The 20,148-nt window shown below is 52.1% G+C and overlaps 1 protein-coding gene across 2 annotated transcripts in view; it reads right to left on the bottom strand.

Moving 5' to 3' along the window:
* Positions 1–6,257: 6,257 nt before the first annotated feature.
* LGR6 (leucine rich repeat containing G protein-coupled receptor 6) overlaps positions 6,258–20,148 on the bottom strand; it is a 119,868-nt gene continuing 105,977 nt past the window's right edge. For both annotated transcript variants that reach the window (XM_044267607.1, XM_044267608.1), the window contains 5 exons: positions 19,826–19,897; positions 18,073–18,198; positions 16,984–17,144; positions 12,804–12,884; positions 6,258–10,582 (listed from right to left, as the gene is read on the bottom strand). In XM_044267607.1, coding sequence (XP_044123542.1) covers positions 9,327–10,582; positions 12,804–12,884; positions 16,984–17,144; positions 18,073–18,198; positions 19,826–19,897 — 1,696 coding nt within the window. In that variant the 3' untranslated portion in view covers positions 6,258–9,326. The remainder of the gene's footprint in view (positions 10,583–12,803; positions 12,885–16,983; positions 17,145–18,072; positions 18,199–19,825; positions 19,898–20,148) is intronic.

Here is a 20,148-nt window from a genome sequence, read left to right as displayed (position 1 = left end):
AAATAAGGACCGTAATGTCCCTGTCCACATCCCAGTGCAGCAGTTCTGTCCCGGAGCAGTGATTTTATACCTCAGCTAGGCACTGTGCACGTAAAACAGCGCTTCTCGGAAGAGGCATTACCGTGTGTCCTCACCCAGCACAGCCTGCCACATGACATGTGTGATGCTGGACTCAAGGCAAACAAGACAGGAAGTGTGAATTTTTTAATCCGTTAATGACAGATGATGGCATAAACTGAAAATATAAATTTCTTTTTTATCACCCACTTCATCAACTTCCCACTTCTCTAGAATTCTTAAGCCCACTTCTCAAAATTAGTTCTTTTTAAAGCCCAGAAATGATTTTATTCCAGGTTTTTCTCTATATTCATGCATATTTAAGCCAGATCTGGAGTTCCTAGGTAACATTAGTATATCAGTTCGGACGCTTTCAGCTGTGAATGAAATCCGACTCAGACTGGTGACAATGCAACATGAGAAGTTCTAATGGAATAAATGGAAAGTCCAGGAGTAAGGTGAGCATCCGGACTGATGTGTTCAGAGGCTCAACAATACCAAGATTTCAGTCTCTTTCCACCTGCCATCCAGAGTAAAAACTTTGTCTTTGCTCCCTGCTCCTTAAACATAGTCCCCTTTCAGAGTGACTCCTAGCCACACTCAGGGCCATGTGCTTTGTAATTCACACCCAGCAGGCCATGGAGCAAGAAAGTTCTTCTGATGGGACCACCCTGAAACCAGTCGCTTTGGCCAGAGAAATGCCATGTGCTGACTGATCAGGGTGAAGCCAGATGGGAAATGTAAGCTGGACTTAGGAAAGAGTTGTAGGAAAGAAGCCCCTCCTATGGGACAAACCCCCTCCACAACTGATCACTAGGTCTGGTCAGTTCTACCAGTCACTTGTCCCTCCCTCTTCTAACACTAGTTTAAGCCATTCTGATCTCGCGTTTACTGTAGTCACCTGACCATGTCTCCTTGCCTCCAGCCTTGACTCTCAACAGTCCATGCTTCTCAGAGCAGCAAGAATAATCTTTAAATGATGTCAAAGCCAGATTTTACTTCCCTGCTTGAAACACTCCCAAGTGGCTTCCTTTTGCCACTTGGGGAGCGGGGTGGGAAATCCAGTCTCCTTCCCTGGGCCAGAAGACCCTGATCTAGCACCTGCTTGCTTTATCTGTCCATCCTTATGGCATACCCTCTATCCTATACACTACACTCCAGCCGTGTGAGCCACTTCCAATCTCTTGAACACACCTAGCTCATTCCTTCTTCAGGGATTTCTACATCATGATAGTCTCAGCTAAATAAAGCTGCCCCAGAAAATCCTTGTGTGTCCCATCTAAAGGAGCACCTTAAGTCCCAGGCACTCTAGCTTATAGCCCATTACCCTCATTGACTTAATTCATGGCATTTGTACCTATCACAAAATGTGTCCATTGTGTGTACATTGTCTGGTTCCAAGTGTTGGGTATATAGTGGCAACAAGAAGCTTCTCTCTCTAATGCAAGAAAAACAATGCCAAAAATGATTAGAAGTCATCTATCCATCTCTCTGACGTAACAAGTACAGAGGACTTGGGCTAGAGAACAGAAATAAAAGAAAATGAGAGTGAGAAAAGCCCAGGTCCTTACCCCACCCAAGGAACAATGCAAAAGTATTAAAAGCATGGTTACTGGGGTCAAGGCGACCCCAGCCCAGTCCCGGCTGCACTGCTTACCAGCTGTGTACCCTCAGTATGCTATTCAATCCTTCTGTGCTTTGGGGTTCTCCCATAGAACAGGGAGATAATGATAGTAGCTAACTCTTGAGGTTGTTTTACGGATTGACTAAGATAATGCACGTAAAGGGCCCAGTACAGGGCCTGGCACAGTACTGACGTTTACCGAGTGCTTAGCTGGAGACTGGATGGAGACAAGATAGTGGTCCAACCTCAACCGGGCCCCCAAAGAGATATTGTGCCCCTTGCCTACTCGCCAGTCTGCTCTGCTCCTAGGACAAGCAAGCTGAGCAAAGTTTCCCAGCTCCAAACCCCTAATTAAAGAGGAGAGATGACCTCCATGACTGATCATATAAACATTGTAGATTCCAAGCTCCCCTCTCCTGCTGCCCCCGCTCCCTCTCCCCACCTCTCCCCAAAAGCTATCTAAATAAGAACAGATTTTACCACCCACCTTGTGGGCAGTCTCTAAGCTAAGGCTGGGGACTAGCTATTTATCCTTCGGCTGCTGTGGGAATTCAACACACACAAATAAAGCTCCTTTTCCAGCTAAGTGTGTATTTTTCCAACAGCATGTGGCCCCCCTGCCCAGGTTGTCTTGTTTAGGTTGGGGCAGCCTGAGGGAGGGAAGAACGGGGTGGGGGATGGGTAGGATGCTGTGGTTTCAGAACACGATCCCCAGGATGGCAGGCTGCAGGGCAGCTTGGAGTCCCGCACAAGGCTGCCAGTGAAGCTGGGGAGAGGCTGGGCTGAGCCTGGGGTGATGGACGCAGATGTGCTATGCCCAGAAAGAGCACGTTCCATTTTCTCCTTGGCAGGTTACCCTGGCTCCTACCATGGCTCCCAGTGAGTGCCCATCCTTTTCTCCAACTCTCCGTTCCCATCAAGGACGATAGCTTCTCCAATGTCTCTTCCCCCACCCCCCTTCCCACACCCACTCCAGTATTTCTCCCTTTGTGAGTTTCCTCTGCTTGCCTTTCCCCATGATCCCATAGGGTGGTTAAGGTGAGTTTTTATTTATTTACTAGGTTCTCTCCAGACCTGGAAGTTATGTCTGGGGAACTGCTTAACAGGGTCAGGTGGTGATAAGGTTCCTTTTGGGGGAATGCCTAGGTTTCCCTCCCCTGTTGGCCCATGACCTCCAAGGTGTCTCCTAGTGCTGATACCTGGCAGTTCTGTGATTCTCAAACTACCTGTGGGATCCAAGGCCGGAGCCTGTGGGGTCAGGCTCAGCGATGAAATAAATGAGTTTGGTCTCAGCTACCTTCTCATCTGCCCTTTCCATTCTCCCCACTCCTCCAGCACTCTCTGGCCCTGTATTACCCCCTGGGGCCTCCCCCCAGCCTCCCACTATCTCCACCTGACAGTCTAGCCTGACAATCCTCCTTGCTTCCTTATTCCCATTCTATAAACTGCCCTCTCCAGCCTAAGAGTTGGTAAGAGCTCAATGAGTTTACTCCTGGGCCATGGAGAGGGGGTGATCAGAGTGGGGTGTGTCCAAGAAACCCATTTACCAGCGACAGACCTTGTTTCACAAACTGAGAAGTCCCACTGTACCATCAGGCAAGTCTTTACAAGGACTTGAGATAGGAGCCCATCCTTGGACCAGTCGCTGTGGCCAGAAATAGAATACACTGAAAAGACTGCCTCACATCCCACCTCTGGAACCTGGAGAGGATCAACCCCACCTGAACCAGAGGCATTAAGGAGCAGTGGGGACAACTGCCTTTAGAAAAGCCAAGCTAGTGCTCGTGGAAGAAGGGAAGCGGTGACTGGGCAGGCTGAAGCCACAGATGCCCCAGGCAGGGGACCTAAGCTGAAGGAATGAGGAACAATGATGGTGGCATTTCAGCCACTGTGCTAGCCAAGGGAGGAACTGTCACAGAGAAGGGGGGTCAGGGAACTTGATGGCCCTTCAAATCTCACCACAGAAATAGCTGCCCACTCTGCTTCCTTAGAAAGAGAAAGGACATGCCCGAAGGGCCTGACACAGAGCGACTGAATGGAGTGCCAGTTCTCAGGAACATAAATGTAGTTCACACAAGAAGCTGTCTGTTGTTTTGTGTTATTGGCATCTCCTGGCCAGATGTCCCCATTAGGCTGGGAAATAGAATTTTTAGGGACTACTTACATATGTTAATTTCTTAATTTTTTTATCCCCAGAAGAAATTAATTGAGCATCTTTTTGTTCAAGGCCCTGTGGGAAGGACGAAGGACACAACAGCGGTTAGACACCAACACAGTCCCTGCTCTGGTGGAATCTTCCTGTGATGCCAGTTGTCCTTTCTGGGAGAAGGAGCCCCCAGCCTTGCTCCAGGGGTGGCTCTGAGCCCACACATTTTGTCCCATGGGATCCCACATAAACATACCCATTCATGCGCTACAATTTAGTGGCCTGGGACAGGCACCTGGATGGAGTGGTCAGTGCGTTGGTTGACACTGACCTGTGATTTGACCTAGTGTAGGAAAGGAAGCTGGGCTAGTCAGATTCTCCCTCAGTCTCCAGGAAATACCAAAAGAAAGCAGAGCAATTAGCCAGGAATGGAAGCCGAAAGAAAGGATGCCCAGAGGAGCGCTTAAGGAAGAACCGGTCATCGTGAGGCCCACATAAACAAAAGTTATGAACAAATGTAGACTATGAGTCAAAAGAAAAAATGAGCTAAAGAAAAGATGCTATTAACTAAAACTCTTGTTGTTTAAAAAACAAAACAAAACAAAACAAAAATAAAACCCTTTGCTTTTGTTACTCACTCCCATCAGGGGCATGATGCCAGGCCGGATCCAAGCCTCACCTGGGGCTCATCTCGGCCCCTCTGAGGCACTGGCCCCACGGAGCCTGCCCTCCCCTCCTGCCAGACCCACGGCCCAGAACACCCCGCATCCAGGAGGCTGGCCGGGCGGCCGGGAGTGCCGCAGGCCTGAGAGGCGCCTCGCAGCGGCGGGGTTCACGTGGCAACCACCCCTACCCTCTCGCAGCCGGAGCAGTGAAGACACTTGCCTCCCGGAGTCCCACACATGCCCGGGGCCACAGTGCGCCCTCCCAGAGCGCACTACCGCCAACACATGCGTGTGGCTCCACAGCTTCAGGAACAAGATCTAGAACCCTCTTTTGACCCAGCAATTCCACGTCTGGGACTGTGTCTTACAGATATGCCTACACGTGTGCTAAATGACGTTGGTCCGGTGTTACCTGATGCCTTGTTTGTAGAAGCAAAAGATTAAGCAACCACATTTCCATAAGAGAATAAAATTCAGGGTACATCTATATAAAGTAAGATACTGTAAAAAAAAAAAATGAGAAAGCATTTTGGTAAGGCAAGATCTTTGAGCTTTCTTAATAGATGAAAAATTCCGCAGAAGCGAAATTGTGATATTGCTACCTTGGGCAGAAAGGAGAAGTAAGAATATATATGCATTTTGTTTGTATATGCATGAAGAAAGTCTGGAAGGATATAGAAGAAACTTACAGCAGGGGCGACCAGCGGGGGAATTGCAAATGGGCACATGGGGACGGTTAAACAGATGGGTTTTATTCGAACCATGCACAGGTACTACTTACTCCAAGTAAAAAGGGGGTGAGGAGGAGCAGTGGACTGTGGTGAGAGGCGGACAGATATCCAAGCAGGCCTAGAGAGGGCAGCTTTGCTTGCTGCTGGTGGGCTCCAGACCACAGACTCCCATTGGCTGGATCTCAGAATGGCCTCTCATCCAGAATGGCCCATTGCCATGCTGGTCTTCGACTTCCTGAGATTCTGCCTCCCTTCCTGCTCCCCACAGACCCTGTCAGGGAACATGTACTTACTTGAGTTAGCTCCTGTGTCTCCGTCTCTGTCCAGTCCAGCAGGAGCAACAGAATGGTCTTCCCGGCAGTTGGGCCACAAGGATGGATGGGGTTTGGAATTCTAACTTCAGTAAGGGTGGAAGAAGGGTGCTCCTGAAGGCACTGTCTGGCCTCTCAGAAGGAAGTCGGGCACTAGGTCAGTAAGGCCCTGACGGGCTCACATCTCTTTCCCAGTCGTGACTGGGATTTTACTCAACCCACTCTCTTTCCCTTACCTCTAGAAGGGGCCTACCTGCTTGTCCCGGGCACATCATCCCACTCTGGGTCAAGGCTTCAGGGAGAAGATTTTCAAGGCAGAGACTGGGTGAAGAAGGTTGCCCAAGTGGAGGGAAGGAAGCTGATGGGTTCTTTGGGATTCACAGAATCAGGAAACCCCAGGAATAGGCTTTGGGTCTGAGACGATGCTTGGGGCTGGGTAACAGCAAGTCTACCATGTTGCCTGCTTTCTCTGGATTGTTTTCTACCTAACCCAGGTCCAGCCCCCAAAGGCCATGTAAACACAGGTGAGCCAAATTGATTCTGATCCCTCTAAACTTCCAACCTGAGCCTCCCTGGCTGTGCCCCTATGCCGCAGAACTCAGGGGATGGGGTGAGGAAGAGCCTTGACTCTCTGGTCACTCCTCTCTCAAGGCAGCCCCACCTCTGGCGGAGCCCCCACAGAGCTATCGGCAGCAGCAGAAAAGCATCGAGGGACACACGTGATACCTCACTGGTGCTTTATTGTACAGAAGAATCCAAATATTTACATCTTGACAATTCTTACACTTCACACAGCTGGAGAGGGCACGGGGCGGGGAACCCAGAAGTGATGTGAGGGATACAGGGTGGATGGAAGGACTTGCTACACCAGAGCAGAGGTAGTTAGAGGAGATGGTGCCAGACAGGATCAAGGATTCTAGCTACTTCCCGTCATCCTCACTCATTCAGGCCCTACTAATTGTTGGAAACTCTTCCTCTTTCCCCTCCCTCAATCCTCAAACCTTTTATTCTTCTTGGAAAAGGAAAATTCGGAAGGAGGTTGAGGAGCAAGAGGTAGGGAGAGGAAGGCAAAGAGAAGGCGTAACCAGAAGCTCTGTTAATCCACAGTCGTCAAATATCAGCACTGAATTAAGGAGTTTTCCTCTTGATATGTGCAGAGGTGCTTTAAAAACCTTGGTCGAATATAGCTGGTCTGAGAAGAGACTGTGGTTGGCACTGTTTGCCAAGGCACAACGCACGGAGGCCAGGGGAGGACATCCCAAGTCAGCAGCTCCCAGCATTTCTACCACCACGGCCCTTTGCATGGATTCATCCCCATGGACACCATTTTGGAAGATTTCACATGCACTGAGTTACTTGGTTTTTGATTTGGGGTTTCATCAAAGACATATAAAAACTTTATAGTCTTCTACTGATTATAATGGGGATAACCAAAAGAGTAACATACTGACTTGCTAGAAAGTCTGTCAGAAACAAAGAAACTACTTCGCCACCTTATTTTGGGTAAATGTACAGCATTGACTAGGCTTTTTGAATAATGAAAATAGTTCATGGTAAATGCCTCCACTCCCTTCCGCCACACCTCTCCTCTGTCCAGAAGGGCCAGACTTGGCACACGCCAGATCTTTGGGAGTAAATGATAAGAGGACAGTGGTGCTACCCAAGAGCTTGCAGCCAAAAAACACTGGCGCCCTTTTCACAGAAGAGGCCACCTGTAGGGGACTGTTCCCATGACTCCTAAACCTCCAACATGCGGCCACTTCACTCCACATTCCACTCAACACTAGCTCCCTGGCCCCAAGGGGTAAAGTGATCACATGGGGTGGGGGTAGCTGTGAGGAAGGGCCCGAAGGACTTCCTAGAAGTTCAGGCTCCCCCAAATCTCACCTACTTTGACATCCCTGGGGCACCTCTGAGAAACGTTCCACATAACAGTCACCAACTCCCAGTACCCAATGTAGAGCAAATTCCTCCCATGAAAGGCTCTTCATCAGCCCTAGAAAACAGGAGCCAGGGGTTCTCAACCAATTGCTGAATGAATTCCCCATCATCCAGTGAGTGCCTACGCTGAGGTTAACCCTATGCTAGGAGCCACAGGGTGGGTGGGTGATCACAAGGTCAGCACATTTAGCTCCAGAGCCTGTAAGAGTCCGGGCAACTTGCTGGTCAAATGAGGTTTAGAAATACGCCAAGTTCCACTCACGTTCTCTGCCTCATCCCTCCATCCCCAGACTAGTCAGCCTTGGGGACATGCATTAGCATTTCCACTGGGCACCAGGGGCAGTGGGAGATAGACGACAAGATAAACTGCAGGCTAGGAAGGACCTTCTCAGAGTTGTCTTAATAGTAAACCCCTTTTCTGAGCCTTGGGTTCCCTTTTTGTGTCTCCAAGAATGTTCTAGCTCTCCCCTCCTCATCCTGAGATCGAATGCGTGTGTGTTTGGGGTGGGGAGCACTAGAATGCTCAGAGGCACCTGGTAAACCATAAGGTAGGAAGGTTATGACGGGAGGGGCAGAAGCATCATGCTTCTTTGGGGCATCCAGGGACCCCAGATTTCTATAATGCTTCCTACAAAATAACACATACAATGCAAACATTCCTCTAGTTTGCTGGCCAGGGGCTCCCTGTCCCACAGAAAAGGCAGGACCTGGGATGCAAAGAAACTAGGCTTGTGGCAGGAGTTGGCAAGAGGCTTATGGTGGAGAACCACAGGAAGGCAAGTCAGAGCCAGAAGGAAGCCAAGCAGTCATTGACTTCCCTGTGTGTACCCTGCCAGGATCCGGGGACATGCTCTTTTACTAAGGGCAGAAGTTGCACTGGTGGTTGGGCTTTGGGAAGAGGGGGGACCACGTGTGGGATCTCTTTATCCCTGCCCCAGTGAGCGGAGTCAAAGGCAGCCTCTTCACCATCCTTCCCAGAGCAGAGCAAGAAGGATGGGAAAGTAGTGTGGAGAGTCTTCTTTGGTTGGTGGAATCAACTTTGCCCCAGGTGAAACTCCTACAATAGAGGTTTTCTAGGATCGGTGGCACTTGTGAGGTCACTGGGAAACAATAAGTGGTGTAGACTTGAGGGGCCCCGGGAGAAAGCAGTGTTACATTCTGTGAGACGTTAACGGACAATCCATGAAAACCAACCAAACAAAAACCTGTTGTCAAATATTTTAGGGAAGTGGGTTAAACAAAGTTCAACAGACTTTACCGCTGTGGGAATTCTGGCAGCCGTTACTGTGCTAATGTGCACTGTGACTCTCTGAGAAAGGGACAGAATGTGTCGTATCTTCTAAAACTGATTTGAACAGAGTTTTTTTGCATGTCTTATCTTGAGATTAACAGGACACAGAATACATTTCGTGTCTAATCCGCGAGTCAAAGGGCAGATGCCCGGATGCCTTTGGCTGTCCCCTTATTGGTCTTTCCCTGTGAGGCCCTCCTGCCCTTTGTACCCTGATCCTTGACCTGCTCGGCTCCCCATCCCAGTCACTCTTTTGTGCTTCCCTCATCCCTCATTCTCCTCAGCCAGACAGATGTCCAGATCTCTGGTCCACAGCTTCAGATGTGAGAGGGAAGAGGCCCAGAGGAAGGCCAAGGGGAGAAACCCAGGCCAAGAAGCACATGTTGGAGATGGCTATGGAAGAGAGAAGACCAGTGGAGCCCAGGGCCCCGGGACTGGGCCATCCTGCTGTGGATCACACTGTGGAGTTTTGGTTGAATTTATTTTACAAGCAGCCATCATTTGTGGAGTGGGAGGAGAGGGAAGGGAAGACATGGGAAGAAAAGAGTGAGAAGGGACATTTATAAATGTGAGGCAAAGGCAGAGCCAGAGGGCTGGAAGGCCCTGCCCACTGACAGGCCCCCACCAGCTGACATGGCTCCCTCTGCCCTGAGAAGCAGTTCTCCATCCATGGAGGGTGGTGGGTTCCCAAAGTGGGTTCCCTCTGGCTCTACAAAATGGCTGCCCTCCAGCCTGGGGCCCCCCGGCTGCTGACAGGAGATGAGGGTCACTGAGGGGAAGCCATAGGTCTCCAGGCCGGGAGGCCGCCCAGCCTCAGAAGCTTCCAGAATGAGATCCACATCAGAGAAGGCCACCAGGGCCTGGGTAGAATCGCAGGAGCTCTTCTCCAGCTCGCTGGCAGCAGCATGGGCTAGGGGACCTGGGGTCCCTGGGCAGGGCCAGAGGCGCCGCAGGTCATCCCGGAAGTGGGGGTTGAAGAGCAGGTAGAGCAGCGGGTTGAGGCAGGCAGGCAGGGGTAGTACCACCAGTAGGACAGACTTGACGGCCTCTGGGGTGACAGGGAAGAGCCCCAGCATGGAGGCGAAGCTAAGGAAGGCCACAGGGCAGTAGAGGAGCCCGTCGGCAAAGATGAGCCACGCCACGTGCCGCACCATGGCGCAGTCCCACACGGCCTCGAAGCCGCCCCGCGGCAGGTGGCAGTAGAGTCTGATGTAGGCAGCGGCCACGGCCAGGAAGCACAAGGAGTTCATCATCACCAGGGCCACGGCAAAGCCCAGCGCGGCCGGCCGGCCCTCGGGCGCGGCGTAGGGCAGGCAGAGCGGGGACGCCCCGTACTCTCCCACCGAGGCGAGGGGCAGGGCCGCGGCTAGCCCGGCCAGCAGCAGGCAGCCCAGGGCCCCCGCTCGGACGCTGCTCAGGGAGGGGGCCTTCCCGTAGGCCCGGACGCAGGAGACGGAGACGCTACACTGCACGGCGGCCAGGGTGAGCAGCAGCACGGAAGCCTCGGACCCCAGGACGGCCAGGAAGCCTGTGGCCTGGCAGCCCAGCCCCATCTCCCAGCGGGCTCCATACTGGGCGAACTGGCCAAAGGTCAGGGCATCGACAGACGCTAGGAGGCCACAGGATATGCCGGTTAGGGCATTAGCACCCGCGATGGCACCGACGACGAACTTGACCGGAGGCAGGGGGCCAGGCCCACCTGTGAAGACGCTCAGCAGCACCAGCCCGTTACAGAGCACGGAGAGCAGCACGATGGCCCACACAGCCAGCCGGATGCCCCAGCTCTCGAAGAGGTGCTCGCAGGGCTTGAAGGGGCCTGCGGGAGAGGGGATGATGCATTACCCCTGGGTCCGAGGCCGTTGGGCCTAGGTGCTGGGGATGAGGCTGGGGAGGCTGACACAGCCTCTATCCCCAACGACTCCCGGGCTGACAGGGGCTGACTTGGTCTCTGAGGACTGCCAGGTGGGGTGGGGGATAGGGGGCAGTGGGGACATACACGCAGCTCTTCTTCCAAGGAGCTGCAAATGCAAGGAACACTCACCCAATACATGCAGAAATAGAAACACGTAATAAACAAATTTGTACACAAAGTACATAGTGCAAACCCAGGCATTGAGGAAACGTTCAGCAAAGCAGACTTTCCAAAGCATTTCGGAGCAAGGAAGGGGTGAGACGGCATACAGGAGTGTGCCATAAAACGGGGGCATCTGAACTGGGATACGGCAGAGCTGGAGACACAGAGGTGTGGGGGGCTGCCCGGAGAGTGACCAGTCCACATCCCCAGACTCTGCTTCTCCCAGTCAGTGCCCGGGGATCTGATAAGGACCCCACCGTGGATGACGTGTCGTACCTGGCTGGCTTTCCCTTGCTCTGTGGTGGGAAGAGAGACCACCACAGAGTCGGTACTCACAGAGTCAATGGGTATTCGGGAAAAAAAGCACAATAAGTCAATGAAAACACAGATGACTCTGGGTTTTTCCAACCTGGTTTTGCGCAAATGGTTGTGATGGTAGTGTTTTCCGTCTCTCCCCTCAGGTTCTGTCCTTAAATCACCCTGTAACTTTGGACACATTATGTCTTCATTTCTTTTGGCTTCAGACTCCTCTTCTGCAATGTATTTCTAGTAGCTTGGGAATTTGAGAGGCTTTTGTGGGAACTATTTTTTAAACATATTTTTTTCCGACTACCATATAATAGATGGTCATTGCAGAAAGTTTGGAAAATAAAACATGGAAAAATTAAAACTGCTTATCATTCTACCTCTCCAAAAGAACTCATCGTTTTGGTATGTCTCCCCCCATTTTTTAAAAGATACAGACAAACATATACGTCTTTAAACTAAACTGGGATTTTCCACATATAGGCTTTAATTCCCTTTCTTAAGTTAAAATTTTATTATGCACACTTTCCCAAATCTGTATCTTCCTCCAAAACGTGTTTTCCATGTCCACGTAGTAAATACTTGCCCATATGGATGTACCATCATTGATCTGACCATTTGTACGATCTATCTTTAAAGCAAGCTCAAGCTAGACTTTGCCTTTTGGAGCCTCCTCTTTCACCTCATCACTGCTGATTATTGGTTTTCAGAGGCGAAATTTCTGTGGCAGTGTGAAGCCTGTGGGTTTCCAAGTCAGGATGAAAACACCACCTGTTTCCTCCAGACTGCATTGGTGTTCTTGCTCTGGGATGACACTAGAGGGCGTGCTATAGCCACTGAGTGCGGCAAGCAGGTGCTGGCAGTCCTTGAGCACTGTTTTAGCTCAGAGACAGCAAGAGCGGCCAAGGGACACGAACCAAAGACAGATATAAAATGGGGAAATGGAGGGGAGGAGAAATAGAGAAGCACACTGTTTATTGCTTTCTGTTCATTCCCAACAGTTCCTGTCCTGGCTTAAGTAATGTGCTACTGCCTTCTGGGGGTGGCCTGCTAGGGTTTTATACCCAGGGGAAGGGGCTTCTTCCCTCACTGCATCAAAGGGAAATAGAGTTCTCTTTCTTTCTTTTTAGCAAGATTCAGGTGAGACTCTATAGGACATTTTCTCAGCTGTAAGGACCGGACAGTCCTATAATGAGTTATCCAGGGGTACTGTGGAGTTTTTCCACACTGGAGAGTTTCAAGAATGAGAGCAGAGAGGGATGGAGAAGGCAACCTTTCGGAGGCCCACCTGACTCTAGGATTCTGTGACTCTTAGACTAAGGGCACGCTCAGAAGCAGTGCCACACACCACCCAGAACAATGGGGTCAAGACATTCGTCACTGCTTCTCTCTTCAATGAGAGACTTTCTCTAGGATGTTTAACTTCTCATTGGCTGATCTTTGCTTTGACTTCCCTCCCCCCGCTGTCTCCCCTCCCCTACTGTCCCCAAGAACCACCAGAAGAGGTTGTCTTCCCCTCAGAATGTTGGCTTTTAGGCAGAGAAGGCGCCTGAAGTATGGTTATAAACATGCCAGGCTGAATGAGCATCTCATCTAAATACTTGGGTACTCCTTCCCCAGTCCTGCCCCCAACCCTGTGCCAAGGCACCCATCTCACCTGGAATGGGGCTGCACTGGACACTGGGGTGTGGCTTTGTGTCCTCCATCTCCAGCTGGAGCTCGTCCAGATCCAGGTCATCTGAGAGGTGAGACCAGAAGGTGGCTTGGGGGCCAGGTCTTGGTGACAATCAAGCCCCATCTTTCTCCAAATGCCCACCTCTTTAAGCTGCCATCCCCAGCTCATTCTGCTCGGCACAGGTCATCCCAGCAGCCCTGCACATCTGTTCTACTCTTGGGTGAAAAGAGTCTGTTCCTATTATCCACATGTGGATTATTTGCATTGTCTGTTCTTCACGGCCAATTTTCATCTGAGACTTGCTTGTCTTGTCCTGTAACTGAGTACGCACCTCCCTTCCAGGCAGCCTAGTTACTGTGCTAGGTTAGTATGTGTTAGAGTTACCATGTTAGAGTTAGGGTGGAGGCTGCCTTAAAAATGGGAGCTGGTAATCAAACAGTTCTCCACACTGGCCGGTCCCCCACTGTAATTCCCTGTCCAGTTGTGAACACCACGCACAAGAAAGAAAATCTTTTTACTTTTTTTTTTTTATATCTTTGGAGAAAGAGAGAGATAGAGAGAACACCCAAGTTCGGGGTTGAGGGGCAGAGGGAGAGGGAGAGACAGAATCTTTTTTTTTTTTTAAAGATTTTATTTATTTATTTGACAGAGAGACAGAGAGAGAGCAGAAGTAGGCAGAACAGCAGACAGAAGAAGAGGGAGAAGCAGGCTCTCCGCTGAGCAGGGAGCCCCACGCAGGGCTCTATCCCAGGACCTTGGGATCATGACCTGAGCTGAAAGCAGATGCTTAACCAACTGAGCCACTCAGGCCCCCTGAGAAAGAGAATCTTAAGCAGGATCCATGCCCAGCGCAGAGCCCGAATCGGGGCTTGATCCCATGACCCTGAGATCACTACCTGAGCCGAAATCAAGAGTCAGACACCCAGGTGCCCCAGGAAGGACATCTTCTTAAGACAGAGTAGTGAGCTGGACTGTATTCAGAGGAGAGTGAGCGAGTAGAAGCCACACACTTGAGAAATTGTCAAAGCCACTGGGGGATTAACTTAGTCAAGGCAAGACTAAATGGGAAGACCGTGGCCGTCCTCCAGGAGCTAAAGTCCCATCAGGCATAAAGGAACTGTGCTCCTACATGCTGTGTTGGTGCAGAGGGTAGAATCAGGAAGGGTCATAGAAGGAGGCGATTTAACAATTCAAATGAGCTTTCCTAGTTACTAACACAAATAAGCTCCCACACTTAGAGCTGACAGAGAGGTGGGCCTGAGGTCCCAGGGGCTGCACGCCATGCCTGCCATCTGCTTCGGCTTCGGGCAAGGGCAGAGCAACTTGGGGATGAGGAAGACACGGTCCTGGTCTCAGGGAACTCATGGAGACAGAAGAGGATCTGGCAGTCATGGTGGTGTGAACCGTGTCAACTAACAGATTTGTGTGCCAGTAAGGCTAAGAGTCTCTGAGCTCCTATGCCAGCTCCACACAGCGAGCCGTGGTCTTCACGGTCTCATTAACCTTTCCGGCGGTCGCACGAGGCAGGTGTCCTTTGACCTCATTTGACAGATGAGAACACTGAGGCTCATGGAAGTGAAGGCACTTGCCCCAGGTCTCCCAGTTGGTGTGCAGCAGGGCGGAAGTCTGACCTGGTCTGTCTCACTACAGAGCCCAGGTATTTAACTGTTATGCTTTCCTGATTGATTGGGGGGGGGTGCGGGGGTGGCCTGGCAGGAATGCGGGGGCAGCTTTACAGATGCACGAGCTGGGCATCATTTGTCCCCAGAGGTGCTAGAACAGAAAGTCCCAGATAAGAGAAAGGGCACTTCTAAGCTGGGTGAGAGGCAGGTCTAGATCATCTTTACCAATCCTTCCCATTCTAAGTCTAGACCCTGCTGTTCCTTAGCCTGAGAAAATAGGATTACAAAGATAAATCCATTGTTAAAGAAACTCTGTAACTTGGTTGAATCAAGTAGGAGTTTTTTTTCTCCTCTTAGTCACTATGGTAGGGTTTCTTTAACCAGAGCCTATGAGCTCCAGGGGTGTTGGGGATAGCTTGGGAGTCCAGAAATTCTACAAGAATTTCGAAATGATCACCTTAAACATCTTACCATTTAAAAAGACAAAACGCTTGTTTGCAGCAATAATTCATCACTGAAAGACTATTTTTTAAAAATAAGACTTCGGTTTCTCTAGTGAGACTAGGCAAGGTGTCTGAGGCCCCAAGGGGTAGGAGAGCCCTGCTTCTCTTCTGAAGGATGCCTGTAAGGCACCGGGCTTCAACGACAGTGCCCCGTGGGCTCGTCCTCCACCACACACTAACAAGGGGTGACTCTGTGTCATGCTTGTCCCCATCTTTGACTCATGTGGTTTGTTTCCTTCCTCCCCACTTAAAGGGTAAACACCTTCAGTTGGACATTTTCCCAGGAGGCAGAAAGGCTCTGCAGAGCTGCCCTTGGCCCAGACACCATCAGGGCGGGCAGGAGGCCGAGGTGTGCCCACAGAGAGCTGGCATTTCCTCTCCTCTCTACCTTTCATTCCCTGCCACCCCGGCTCTCCAGAATGGAGCTCAGCAATTCTTTGAAATCAGAATGCATGAATGAAACACACGGGCTGAGGCCCGCGGACTCCGTCTGAGGCTGGGAAAGTCACAGCCAAGGTGTTAAGTAACCACTCTTGAAACGAGGAGGAAATCAAATCTGGCTGCAGCCGAAGCTCCTGGCTTTCTTCCTCAAGGCTTATTAGCTCCCACAGGAAGTGGGGGGCCCTGCCCCAGCTCCCGTTACCAGCGGCAGGCAGCCCACGATTCTGACGCCCTGTGGCTCTCCAAGACCTAAGCCTGGTGGAAAGTTTCACCTTGAGGAAGGAAAGTTTCCATTCCTCCTTCCAGCCCCCTGAGGGAGTGTACAGCAGACAGACATCCGGGAATGTTCCCTGGGGACAGCTGTCTGCCGGCCCAGAGCCAGCCTGGCCGTTGGGCTCTTCAAGGGGTCCTGACGCCCTCCCTGGGGAGGGTCTGGGAGAGAGACCCCAGAGACCCCTTAACTGCTTGTGGAATACTGGCCTCCATAAGCTGTGTTCCAAACTACACAACACGCCGTCCCTCCTCACACACACGGGGAGGGCCCGCCCCTGTTCCCAGCAGTAAGCGTGGCAGGTAGCACCAGGAGTCATGCTTTGCTCACTATGGCCTGTGACATATGCAGTATCATTCTCACTGTACAGATCAAAAAAAACCAAAAAACCAGGCTCAGTAAGGTTGAAGAGCTTGTCCTGGGCAACACAACTGGTAAACGGTGTCATTGGATTTAGAACCCAGGTCTGTCTACACCGCCGTAAGATGCTTTTCTTACATGTTTTCGTTCTGACTTTTCTGTTTCGCTTCTCCATGGACATACTGTGGAGAGGGGGTTAGAGACTGAAAACAAAATTCAAATATCAGGGGCCCTTTTTTGCTTCCTCCTGATTCTACCTGTGTTCTGTCACGTGGGGTGACGGTGAGGGGGACAGAAGCCCTCCCTGCTGCCCTCTATCTAAGACACCGGTTGGCAGATGGTCTCTAGGAGCCCCCTCCGCTGCCTACTTCCACCCTTCCCTCTTTTACAACCGTTCTAGAAAGGGACCCATGTGGCCCTTCTCAGCAAGGTCCTCTTGCAGCCAGTGGCCTCTGAGGGGCAGGAGGACTTGGAGAGTGATAATCCCCATGCTGTTCCACTTGGCTCTAGGACATCTAGTGAGGGGGTTTGTTTTTTTTTTTTAAACAGAGGTTTAATTTAATTGACTTAATTCAATCCTGCTTGGCTCAGGTTGATTGAGAAAGTGGGTGTCCTCTCTGAGAATGTAATCAGGGCCCATGTAGCCAGGAGGCAGCCATGGAGAAGGAACGTGCGAACCACGAAGGCAAGAGTGCGCCACAAGATGCAGCTCAGGGAGCACCTTGGGGACCAAGAAGGGAGTGGCAAATATGGAAACATTACTACTGTCCTTGTCATCATCTTCTCCCCAAGCACCTTTGGGCTACGTTCTTAGAGAGACAAGGTGCAAACAGAGGTCACCTCCCAGATCCCCCTTGGGGTTTGCCTCCACAGCCCCTGCCAGACCCCTCTCAGGGTCCCCTGGGCCTCCTCCCTAACTTCTCCACGGCCACCTACCCGCCCTGCCCAGGAGCCCCATCACTCACAGTGGTTCTCAGCTTGTCCGGCAAGAAGGCCTGGGGCTCTCTTTGGAGCCTCCTCCTCCTCAAGGTGAAAGTCCTCAGCCTCCCACTGTCCAGAGGCCTTGAAGAAGCTGGCACAGACGCCGTAGGCACAGCACTGGTAGGCATAGGGCACCTCCAGGATCCTGGGGGCCGAGGGGGCACAGGGGTAAAATGAGCTGCCTGAGGGATGGTTAGGCGGCCCATCCAGGGACCCAGCACTCAGCACCGGCCCTTCAACCCCAAAGCACCCCGATGACAGTGCAGGCGGCCCTCTGGGCTTTCTTTGTACAAATCCTACAGCCTCTGAGCATCTGCCAATCTTTTCCTCACTCATCTTGAGAATGCGATGGGAAGATAAACTTTCTTCCCAGTAGGCTCAGGGCTGGGACCACCACATCCAAGATCACACAGCACTCCAGTGCTCTGCTCCTCGCCCAGCCAGCAACTCTTTTTTTTAGATCTCAGGAGACAGGGCTTCTCATAGTGACTCTTGCTTCACCCTTGCCCTGTCCCCCAGCCCCACCCTGGGCACAGCAGAGCTAAATCTGGTGCCCTCTGAAGGCGAGGGCTCATGCCCCCAGGCAGCTCGTTAGCTGGCAGTCGAGGCGGCCTGGGCCACACAGGCTGTGCTGCCGCTGCAGGCAGAAGGCCTGGATGTCATTAGCACCAGGGACCGGCCCGGTGGCTTGTTTTCCACTCCTCAGTGCCCTGGGCTCGGCCCTCACCACAGGGGCCCAGATGCTGCTCAAGTGAGGACAGGCAGTCTGCATGCCCCGAAGGGGACACAGAACAAGGAGGTCCGGGGGCCTGCACCTCATCTTCCTCCTGTCCTCACAGGAGGTCTCAGCAGCCCAGGGGCTGCAGCTTGGGACAGAAAGAAATGCTGTGAATGAGACGAGGAAGGGGAGGCACGAGCCCTTCCCACTGAGCAGTGACCAAACCCTATGCCTCTGGGCCATCAGGTTTTTCTCGAGGTAAAGCCCCATGGTTTTCCTCTCTCTGTCCCTCCTTGGCCTCCCCAGCTACTCTGGGGCAAAACTATCTGGGGATGGGGGAAGGCCAGGCCCTCACCTCAGTTTCGGGAAACTGTCCTTGGAGAAGGCCTGGGAGAGAGCCAGGTTCCCTTTTAGCTTCAGATGCATCAGGCCCCCGAGTCCAGACAGGGGCAGTGTGGCCAGCTGGTTGTCCGTCAGGTCCCTAGGACAGTGCATGGTCAGGGTTATTGGCAGTCAGTGGGAATGCTGAGGGGGCAGGGCTGTGCTGAGGGTGTGACCGGGGTGCCTGGGATGGAAGCAAGAGGAGAGGAGCAGAGGACAGAAGATCAGCAAAGAGAGACGAAGACACGAAATGCTGGGGCATGAGGATGGTCAGGGATTGATAGAGGCACCACCCCTAACTCACTCACTCACTCATTCATTCATTCATTCATCAAATACTGGGGGCCAACTACACACTAGGGATTGCTCTAAGGTAATGTCAAGCCATCCCAACTCACAGGTCACAGAGTTCCTTAACCACAGCTCCTATGCCCAGTTCCCAGTCCCATCGGAGGGTCCCTGTCCACCCCCCTAGGGCATCTGCCTGTACTTGCCTCCCCCTATTCCCCCACTTTTCTGACGACATGAGAGGCCAGAGTCAGGGATTGGACAGAGTTGGCCTCTGACTACAAGCAGGGGTTTGGTCATCTGTTCTGTTTTGGGGGCTGGCTTTGTAGCCAGAGATGAGGACATGCACGGTCTTCTACTGGAGACGCATTACAGGGAGCCAGCACTCCAAACCAAACACCAGCACCACAGACTGTGCGTCGTGGAAACAGCCTGGACTAGAAGGTAGGAAACCTGGCGCTATCACCAACTCCCTGTATAACCAAGGGGAGTCACAAATTTGCCTGAGTTTCAATGTCCTCATCTTTCAGGGGGATATAAATATCCACCCTACCTATCTGGCAGGAGCAGAGCAAACAGGAGAGGGAAAACCGAGGTGTGAGTTTTGCAAGTCTCCGGCCCAGAGCCTAGAGAGTGGCAGACAGGAGGGGCACTGTGAACCTCCTGGAAGGCTTGCATTCTGGCCTTGCTTTGAGCAGGCTTCTCCCCTGGGCCTGGAGGCCTCTCCTGTGAAGTGAGGGATTGGGCTAGATGATCTCCAAGGCCAGGACTGGAGGCTAGCCTGTGGAGTCTGGGTGTTAATCAGAAAAGGGTCCTATCAGGATGGACACATCTTTGCGACATGGAAGCAGCCAGTCAGTTACCTCTCGGGTGGGAGCCCTTGTGCAGTACACAGCCTGCACCACAGTGGGTGGCAGTTCCACCAGAAGTCCCTTCCAGCTCTTACCTAATGACCACGCAGCCAGCACTATATGCTCCCTGTTTGCAGCCTGTGTAATTTAGGGAACCTGTGAGCCTCTGCCTCCCTGCAGAATGGCAGCCCTCTAGTGTTACTGCTCATGTGGAGGACTGTTGAGCTGAGACCCTGGCTCCCACACCTGCTGCCACTGTCCCAGGCTGTGAAGGAGTTTTGGGCTCTAACCTCCTCTCTGTTGGCACATGTAGAGGCTGGGGGAGGGCCTGAGACCAGAGGGGGTGGGAGCACAGGGAACTGAGGCCACTAAGATGTTGCCAAACATTAGCAGATGAGGTTCCAGAGCTTGCAGGCCTGTCAAACGGACTGTCAGAATGACTGATGAGGCTGGGATGTGCGGTCAGACATTCGTGCATGTCCCCACTCTGGGGTGGATCCTCCCATCCCTGCCCAACCCCCACCCCCCGCCGGCCTAGGGTCCCCACTGTTCTCCATCCAGTGGGAGGAGGGTGCAGAATGCACTTACAGCTTGACTAGGGAGCGTAGGGTCACGAAGGCCTCAGGGTGGATGGACCGGATGGAGTTCCAGCTCAGGTCCCTGTGCACAGAGAGGGGATTACAGGTGAGACCCGGGACATGTGCAGGGCTTGCCGTTCCCATCCTGAGTTCTCCTTCTCACACTCCCCATCTGAGCTGCTCCCAGGAGCAGAACCCTCAGCCTTTCGGGGAAGGTACCTGCTGCCTGGCTGGGGCCACAGAAAAGGGGATTCGGCAGATTGGTCTCAGAATCTCATCAGACCCTGGGCACCAGCTGGAGAAGTGGCTTCAGAAGCCATCTGGAAGGGGAGG

Source organism: Neovison vison, chromosome 10, assembly GCF_020171115.1.
Source record: "Neovison vison isolate M4711 chromosome 10, ASM_NN_V1, whole genome shotgun sequence".
In the NCBI taxonomy this organism is placed as follows: domain Eukaryota; kingdom Metazoa; phylum Chordata; class Mammalia; order Carnivora; family Mustelidae; genus Neogale; species Neogale vison.
The sequence above is the reverse complement of the archived record's forward strand: the minus strand, read 5'-3'. Positions and strand labels throughout refer to the sequence as shown.